The sequence below is a fragment of the Odontomachus brunneus genome, unplaced genomic scaffold (genome assembly GCF_010583005.1).
Source record: "Odontomachus brunneus isolate Ranch 3 - 2012 unplaced genomic scaffold, Obru_v1 Obru_scaffold_196, whole genome shotgun sequence".
In the NCBI taxonomy this organism is placed as follows: Eukaryota; Metazoa; Arthropoda; class Insecta; order Hymenoptera; family Formicidae; genus Odontomachus; species Odontomachus brunneus.
The window spans coordinates 456,703-466,796 of record NW_022639646.1 but is presented as its reverse complement, the minus strand read 5'-3'; the positions used below and the strand labels follow the sequence as shown (position 1 = coordinate 466,796).

General features: G+C 30.5%; 1 protein-coding gene across 1 annotated transcript in view; it reads right to left on the bottom strand.

Annotated features, from left to right (window-relative positions):
• Positions 1-1,313: 1,313 nt before the first annotated feature.
• LOC116851950 overlaps positions 1,314-10,094 on the bottom strand; it is a 17,123-nt gene continuing 8,342 nt past the window's right edge. The window contains exons 13-24 of the mRNA XM_032831883.1: positions 9,552-9,624; positions 7,849-8,365; positions 6,729-7,193; positions 5,802-5,979; positions 5,461-5,614; positions 5,285-5,381; positions 4,279-4,595; positions 2,856-3,130; positions 2,453-2,640; positions 1,955-2,278; positions 1,779-1,857; positions 1,314-1,610 (exon numbers count right to left, since the gene is read on the bottom strand). Coding sequence (XP_032687774.1) covers positions 1,491-1,610; positions 1,779-1,857; positions 1,955-2,278; positions 2,453-2,640; positions 2,856-3,130; positions 4,279-4,595; positions 5,285-5,381; positions 5,461-5,614; positions 5,802-5,979; positions 6,729-7,193; positions 7,849-8,365; positions 9,552-9,624 — 2,787 coding nt within the window. The 3' untranslated portion in view covers positions 1,314-1,490. The remainder of the gene's footprint in view (positions 1,611-1,778; positions 1,858-1,954; positions 2,279-2,452; positions 2,641-2,855; positions 3,131-4,278; positions 4,596-5,284; positions 5,382-5,460; positions 5,615-5,801; positions 5,980-6,728; positions 7,194-7,848; positions 8,366-9,551; positions 9,625-10,094) is intronic.

Sequence of the window (10,094 nt, the reverse complement as noted above, 5' to 3'; positions counted from 1 at the left end):
CAGAGAATATACACTTCATATGAATGAAAAATCATTCGAATTCGAGTGCTTCGGTTCTCTACTTTTCAAGCGAAATTTTATCCCAAAAAATTTAAAGATCACGGAGTATTTCATGCATTATAATATGGAAAAAATCGTGTATCTATATGAAATAACATAACATCTGCACGTCGCTGCTTGTTGACGGATGATCATCTTGCGATAATTCACGCAACATTTATATCACGAAACGAAAGCTGTAAACGCGCGAGTAAAGTGCGAAATCGCCCAAGCGGACAGCATGCTGGTGTTCTGCGGCGTGATCATCGGCTTGGCGAATGCTAGGCGCAAGAGGTGAGTCCGTTTCTGCGTTTGCAAGCGAGTTGCCCAATCATTACTAATAGGTATGAGATCGGCAAAAGTCAGGAGCAAAGTCTCTTCTTCGTAAGAAAATATTAAATTCCGCAATCTATAAGAAGCATCCGCCTCAGAACAAGACGGCGTTGCACGAAACTTTAATTATTATGCACCGAAAATCCAATTCCAAATTGCATGCATGCAGACTTGTAACTTGTATTTGTCGTTGACGTGTGTCAGTAAAGGCTGACATAACTTTTATACATGATATTGTGAGTCCAATGCCATATTTTATAGATGCTATACTAGTAGTGGATAGATGATAGTAAGTACAATTTCTGAAATCTTCTGCAGTCCTAAAATCAGCTACAGAAGACATCAGGATAATACTAAAGAGTAGTTTTAAAGATGTTTGCATTTTTGACACATCTATATGCGCGGAGAATTTATTTTCTAACTATGAAGCTTGTTAAATACGCATAAATTGTTCATGACAATATTGTTCTTTAATTGTGATTTAATTACTTGAAAAAGAAAAAAGATGAGTTGCAGGACAGAAGTCCCTTCGCAACATGTTATCATTTCTGTCGATTTGTTAATCTGGCAAAGAGCACAGCGTTATAATTAACAATTGTGTGAACGATATGTTTGATTGAAGAAGCTGTACGCCCGTATTGTTTCCGTATTTTGGAGAAATATGTATGTTTTATTAGGAATATCTGTTTGAAATGAGATTTGAAGTGAGACACCTATTTCCTTTTTTTATTTTGATATATGTTATATTTATTGATAAAAATTTATTTTTAATTGTTATTTATGTTTGACTTTGTTATGGTTATCTGTTTTATAAAAAAAACATTTACTATGCCTTGCAATTTAAGAAAGATACTTTGTCTTCCCTTTTATCTCATCTTGTTCTTTGGGATTCTCATGAAATGAGAACGAAGATGAATGAAAACAGATATAATTGCATAATATATAAATTATGAAAGAAGAAACGTTATGTTGTGTTTATTATAAATATGTTTCATATAAATATATAAAAAAATATTGCAATTCATAAAATTAATGGTAGGAGCTATTTGTTCGCGTGTGTCGATGCTGATTTGCTTGCTTACTTGGAAGGTTACGATATCAATTTTCTTTCTATTGTCTTAAAACATTCGAAACATGTGTCGCACTTTCATTATTTGATGTCGTTGTTTTTCAATCCAGCTTAAGAATGGACACAGTTGATCGACACACAAAAATTCCTTTTTTGTGAAATTCATTATCTAAAAGAAAGTAATAATAATTTAGATATTAATCAAATTCAATAATGAGCAACAGCTTATAACAATAATGACTATAAGTTGCAATATAATTGTTCATCTATTAATTTAATCAACTTAATACATATGACGAACAACTAAGAAAAATGTTTAAAAAATTGCAAGTTTTACCTTGTTGAGTTCTTTGTCATTATACACATTCATAATGATATTAGCCATAAAAGTAGTATTATTTAAGTCATAGGGGAATCTAGTGAAAAATGAAGCATTAATTATAGTATTTATAGATATAACTATATCTGACGATGATAAAAATGTTAATGTTAAACGTTCGTGAAGAGGTATACCTTTTCATTATTTGGTTATAATTATCTAACGCAAATTTCAACACGTCACTTCTCCTCACATGTTTCTTCAGAACAGTCTGGAACATTTTTCCTATAGGTAATCCTAACATTTTTCCTTTATGTAATTTTAATTCGTCTTCAAGATGATTATTCAGCATCAAGTCCAAATAGTGCAAAATAACTGTTACATTTTCCGAACAAGATAAGCTCTCTAACAGCTCCGTATGTTTATGTTGACTAGCAACATGAAAAATCTCTTCCCAAACAGTCAAGTTTGCATCCTTCATTCCTTCACAAAACATCCAATTGCTCATCCATGGAATTCTGCGGTGTGCATGAAAAGAGTTAAACTTTCATAACAAACACTTAGTCTTTGATCTCTTTTTCTCGATCACGCTTTCGATCACATTTTTATCGATAATTCATCAATAATAACACGAGGCATAGTAAGCAAATATATTAAAAGTAATAAGTAGCGATTTAGAAAAGAAAATTTACGTGTCTGTGTAGTAGTTCATATACTCCATTAAATTGCTGGCAGCTTTTTTCTTGCAGTCTGTAAGATTCAGTGTGCAGGCCCACTTTATTGCCAATAGTCTTAACGGCACCATCATAGCATCTTCGTTTGGACGTTCTTTGTAGCTCAGATTCTCAAGTAGTCCACTCAGGAGATCCACAAATTTTTCCTAGAGAAAGAAAATAACAGTTACATTACAATAATCTCGTATAAGCACATTATTACGCACGAAGACTGTGCGAGTAAACACAGGATATAAAAAATATTCCTAGATTTCTAAACGTACAGTGCCATACTCTTCTATGACTTCTTTATATCTTTGCGCGACCATGTGTATAATGTAACAACTAATAAATGTTACTTGTGAAATTAGATTGTACTCACCCTCACTAATTCAGCCTCTGGATATTTTAAATAAGTCGACATATTCGAAAAGATATTAAACATAGGATACCATACAATATAATCTATCTCGTTCTTTAAGAAATGAGTGACATTGAAGAAGACAGCGGATTCTAGTTTGCCCATTATTGTAAAATAAAATGCATCATTGACAATCTGTGCGCGATTTAGGGCAGGTATGCGTGCAGAATTGGCCGACTGTAGGTAAGCGGCAAGTAGTAGCCAATTATTTGTGTCGTAATTAACGCGATAATAACCTGTCGTAAAAAAGATTAGGTGTAAGATCCTTTCGATTGTGCCTATCGAAAAATTTTTTTCAATGTTCAACTGTACTTCTTATTAAGAAGTATATTAGAAAAATTGACGCTATAAATATTTTTCGCGGAAAGAATTGAACAGTTCACGAAATTTATGTTACGATTAGAAATCTTACAATATGTCAGTCACGCGAAACATAACATCTAATTGTCTCTGTTGAATCATAGTACGCGAGCACCTAACAACTAGAGCGGACTGCGAGTTATCCGTCCTAAATTTTTAACAATGACAGTGCAAGTATATGTTCCGAGGTTGTTATAGTCTAACGTATATGATGAATCTACCTTCTACGTCAGACCGAACCTTCTGTTTTAATTTTTATTATTGGGTTGATCCATAAGTTCGTGTGGATTTTTGTCTAGTTGGTATCCGCATGTTAATATTAGAAGAAGAAAAAAATAGTTCCCATATAGTTAGGCCATTTATGTATTTGATAGCTGACAATTTAGAGCATATTTTGCGGTGTAAATAATAATGTTTTAATATAACGAATGTTGCAGCTTGGAAAAAAGGCAATAATAAATTTTTCCGGTGCATTATGTTTTTGTACTTCCATAAAAATGGTTAGAGTTTAGGTAGGATGTTTTATTATATCTATCATATTCACCTGATGTTGCTCCATTATCACCTGTTTCGCTCATTACAGAACTCCTTTCATAATAAACTTTGTATAAGCTTCTTTAGAAGATATGAAAAATCACTTAGAACGTTTCTTCGTCGGAAATACACAAAAGTTTTACGAGAAAGGAGTTATAAATGATGGTAAAAGATTAAAATAGAATAGAAAAGCGCATATGTTATCGATTAAAATAGTTTTAACAAGAATATATTTCCATTTTATTAAAAAATCCGTGATTCCGAATTTATGGATCAACTCAATATATTTCCCTACTACTCCCACTCTAATCGAAATGATACTTATACATCAGCGATTGCTTGTAGTGTGCGAAAATTACTGCTCCTGACTCTTGCTGAGTTTCTGGCTGAGACAGCATTTTTCGCACACATAACTTGCTGGAATTACGTTGATGGTCAATTTTTCGTAGAATAAACAATGGAACATTGAAGGTTCATAGGCTGCGCTTACCGACTAGTTCCATATTGGCTAGAAAAAATTGTTGTGGATCAACGTCAGTAATAAACTTCGACAGACGTCCTTCGTACCAAATTACATTCGAGGTGTTGTAGGAACTGATAGTTTCCGGTGTAGCATAAGTCAGAGGTATCTTACTAACGTTGTTTTGACTGGCGAATGTCGCGCGATACTCCACTGTTCCCGTATTATAATCACGTATGAATTTTATTTCAGGATAGTATTTTTCCACTAGCCATGATTCCATTATTTCTTTTATGGTATTGCCTTCTTGAGAATATACGTTTTGCAGACAGGTCCATAATTCCGGGCTGATAGAGAAAAATAAATCATATTTTAGTTTTTTGCTATATTGTTGTTGACATCTGTTACTTTTTAAGGATTACCTCATAGACTAAATGTAGGTATAATACTATATCATTTAACCGTCTATATATGTAATATAAATAAGTAAATAAATAAATAAATAAATAAATAAATAAATAAATAAATATATATATAAAATGAGTAATTATGCAATGACACAAATAATAGTGCGAATGATTCAACTCATAATTCGACGTGGAATCATGTCTTCTTTTCATAAAATACCTCGTATTTTTATTAAAACTAGCAATGTGCATATCATTCATTTGGATACAACGATTGAACGATCTATAATTTTTAAAGTAAATTAGAAAGGTAAAGTTATACATCTGAAAATTAAAAACAAGACAATGGAGGTTTGCAGTTAGCGCATCACTCATCGGCCGCAGTTGTCAGATGATCGTTAAGAGATTCAAGCAATCTTGAATGAGATCTTGTTTTGAGAACCCAAAAACTTATTATTTGCCACATACACATATTCGTTAATATTATTTAATTAATACTTAAATAACTATTTTGAAATTTGCAAAATGTTAACAGTTTTCCTATTGAGCTAGTTCCGTTTGCGCATAAACGTCTTGCTTATATAATTATCAGATATATATTTGTAATGTTGCAGTATAAATCAACTCACCGATCGGATTTATACCATGAGTTTATATACTTCCCCAAGGCCAGGCGAAAATTTTGCGGAGTGACAAGATGGAGCAGCATACGAATTAGAACGAATGCTAAGATCATGCAGACGGTGATGCATATGATATTCAAATAATATAGAATAATTGATGAAATGTATTTATCAAGTCTCACCTTTTTTATGATATAAGAGAGAGTAAAGTAATCCATCAATTCCATCGTTCTTGGCTTGATGTATATTAAATTCCAGCTTTAAAAAATTTTCATAATCTAAAACTGTCAGAAAATTTTGGACTACGAACAACTCCATAGTCTTATCGCTCCACATCTAGAAATAATAACTTTTTCTATAAGATTTAATATAATACCATTGGCAGATATTTGCATTAATAGAACAAATAAATTCTATGTGACAATTTATAATGCATTTACAAGAACTTAGCGTTTCTTATAGAGTTACTGAGATTTTTTAACTACAATAGCTAGTTTTCACAAATACTGATTGATAAATGAACCTCATGTAAAATATAATAGCCATAGAAGGACGCGAGTATCTCGTTTATCCACTCGTTGTCTAAACTTGGATCCATAAAACTGAATAATTGACGTGCCAATTCATATGCTACCACCTTTGCAACATGAATCTGTTGACCGGGAAAGTCTATACCATTATTGTATGTAATATCCGTTTGCCTGTAAGTGGAGAAATTTATTTCCATTAAAAGCTTCTCGTAATCAGTATGCACATTTAACACGTCCATATATGCACTATGAGTACTTTGTAAGTTTTAACACATTTGCAGTCAGAATATTTATTGTATTTGTTTACCCTAATTTAAATGATATGACAAAAAGTCTTGTGATATAATGTTTAGTCTTATATGTAACATACAACACAATGTATAAAGACCTTCTGATTTTTATGAGGATATAATGCAACTGAAATCTAGTGTGTTAAAACGCACACATGTGGGCACGCGCATTTATATTATTTACATATTTTTAATTACATGTATTCACAAATATATTAATAATCCTTTATGTTAAACAATTTTATCTAATTTGACCGTAATGTTTAAGAAGATATAGTTATTAGAAAATTATTAATTAATGTAAATATATGAGATGTTTAGAATATCGAGAATCTTTTGTAGCTTTCGATACAAAAGATTTTTTGAATCTTTTGTATCGAGAATTTTTTGTAGCTTAAACTATTAAGATTTTATTTTTAACGAATAAACCATATGTATTCACTGTCTCCAACAGTACATTATAATGTCATAAACAAATTAAGTTTGTCTAAAGAATTATATAGCAAACTACCAAGTGGAATATGGGGAGAATGGAATGAATGAATTGTAGTGAACATATTAAGGATTTCTTTGGTTATTAACGATTTGGATAATAACATTTCGAGCAGATGTACTATAAATAATGCATACCTATAAATAATGAGTCCTCGTTTTCCCGCGGACTTCATAGGACTATTAGGAAGAATGACATGTTTAAGCTCTGTCAAATATGTCGTTAAATTGAAGGTTGTATCCCACGAAATAGATAACGAAATATTATGTATTATAGTTTGTGCATATTTATATGGTGTCGTGAATCCCGGTTTGTGCCATATATGATGGATGCCTATAGGTATCAATTCTACATAATCGATTTTGATACCACGGACCACCATAATTGCTAGCAAGTGAGTAGGTATCGAGGTTTCATTAATATACGTCCATACACGCCCGAGATTATGTTTGTAAGAAGACTGTGAGGGTATATTCGAAAGAACCACGAATCTTTCATCATGAATCACTTTAATGCGAAAAGATGCCTTTACAGCTGGGTCGTCCCAACATGGAAACAGTCTTCGTATCGTGTTTGGTGCATATAAATTCGTGATCAGCCACCTATTGCATTATGAAAAAAAGTTTCTGATAGAAATGTATTTACAACTGAGGTATAACTTATACAAATGACTAATTGGTGTGTTTGTATGAACAGCATCGAAACAATGTTTCATTTTGAACGTGTTTCATTACATTTCTTTTTTCTAAAATTACATTTTAGACAATACATGCTTTGTATGAAAATTTTGGGCACTTTGTATTCTGAGGCAAAATTTTTATAATGTCACTTTAATCTTTAGGATAATCTTATGTTCTGGACTTATGAAACGTACTGAATTTGTCCGACTTTTATGTATTTCTTTTTAATGTTTCTTTTATTAATTTTTAATATTAATATTTAATGTTAATTGCATTAACATTAAACGAGTAAATATTTGCATAATGAGTTATGTGGAAAGAACGTTTGTTTGGAAAAATTTGAGAAATGGATTCTGTAATCTTTTAAATTTTTCTCTCTCTCTCATTAAAATACTTATAAAACATTTTAAAATTCGTGAGAAAAATATGAAAATTCTCTGAAGAAACTCTGAAAAATTATAAATAGTCCTTTGTAATTATATAAAATGTTCAAGCAATGTTTCTCTCTAAGCGAACATTGAGCAATAGTAAGTTTGTAATTATGCATTGGGATTATAATATTACATAATTAGCTTACCTTTTTTCAATTCCGGTCCAAGAATACGGATAATAGATCTTGTACAAATTATTTTCGACAGGAGAAGAGTGTTGAATACGTAAAATGTGTTTGCCAGAAGGTATGGGATCGTGAAAGATTATTAATACACTTTCATATTCTGAACAAAATATTAATTCCTTTGGTCTATGAATCGAGTTTTCGTCGAGTTTTCCTTTTGGATATTGACCATATCTATCAGGCTTTGTAATTATTAAGTATTTTATTTCCAAATCGCTTGCGTGTAAACGTATATATGTCCTTGATTTTATCATATTTATCATAATATCAGTTGTGCCTGATATATTATTGTTATGCGGCATTAATGTGAGTTCAACTTCATATTTTAATGGTACGACTTCATCGATGGATAATCGGCCAGTATTAAGGAAGCAATTTTTTGTACGTATATATTCAGCCACAACAAATATAGGAGTGAGAGTCAGAATAGTGATAAAGAGAAATTTTAAAAATGCCGTCCCCATTTTTGGCATAATATCTGCACAAAACATTTATATTTTACGAGGACTGTTAAATACACATAAAATGTAGCATGTAATATATCGATATTGTTCTTTTATTTTGATTTGTATGAGAAAGGAAAAAAAAGAAAAAAGCGGATGAGGATAGAGATGTTGTCTATCGAAAGAGACAGCACAGGTTGATGATATATGGAATGTTTTTACTTTTTCTAAGACACACTTTTATGTATCCTAGCAAAAATAAATGGTTATCCTAATATTACTGATATTAACAAGTCGCGAGATTCTCTAACTTAAATAATAACCTAAATTATAAATTATAAATATTTCCTTTCTTTTCTTTCCTTTCTCATTATATCCGAAGAAAACTTCTAAAACAATTTAGTGAGTTTAGATACATAAAAATATTTAGCATGTAATATATAATATATCGATTATACGGATAAGATATAGAAGATTAATATATGGAAATTAGGGAAGTTCGATCTATATCTGGTATATGACACAAGTATAATAATTTTACTAAGCATTAGAATAATTTTTCGTGAGAAAAATGGGAACTGAAGCTATTCTAAAACGTTAGTTGGTGTGTGTGTGGGTGTGTATGTGTGCGGTTTGTATAATTATATATAAATAAATATAGTTTTAAATTTAGTACGCTATCACGTGAAATACGTGAAAACCGTGAAAAAGTTAAAAACAAACAAAATCATTTAGTAGAAATACAACAATTTAGTATGTCACTTTGAGTGTACATACTAGAAAGAGTCAATCGAAATTTATTGTGAAGTCTATAAAAACACTTATTCCTTCTATATCGATACATCACTTCGTATATCACATTTCTACTGAAAAATTTCTGTCTAATTGTTATTTGTACTTGATGCTTTGCTTGGACATTTTATTGAAAATCTTAGCTATATCCTATAATTTAAGAAGGATTTAGAGCCGGTTTTTCAATGATAGTTTAAACTTAGATTTCAACTTAAACTCGGTTTAAATAAAACAAACGTATTGTTGGAATAGAGTTTAAATTTGAATCCAAGTTTAAACTGCTATTGAAAACCCGGCTCTTAATCTTTCTTTTTCTGAAATTGATTTTGCACACAGAATTTCTTTCTAATTATTAATTATATTTAACTTCACTTTCATTGCCTCTACTTTTGAAAACAGGATATATAATATGATATTGATGTATCTTACCTTCTCGATAAATCAATGCCAACTGACGATGATAACGATTATTGGTAGTGTCATATAAGAGTGTCAACATTGGCTATATAAATCCAATATCACACATAAGAAGTGTCCTCTATTATTAAACGTTTACGAGCAAGCGATCTAACAAAGCCTTTCTTCAGAACGATTTGTTGTATACAATTACACAACTTTCACTAAACAGTATTCTAAATTATATTAGTAATTTTTACTATGCAAATAATCTAGATAAGAATATTTGAAAAAATTTATAATTAATAAATGAGTTTTAAAATGTTGAATTAATAATATTTGATTACGTTGCTATATAGACTTTAATGTTTATTGTTCTGAGCGATATACATGCACTTCTGCGTGTTTGTTTCAATATATATTGTTTTTTTATGCTGCTTATGACTTTAGCATATACATATGTTAAAGTAGTTGCAAATAAAATGCAACATAAAATATTTTTATAATAGAAAAAAAAAATATATATATATATATATATATATATATATATATATATATATATATATATATATATAT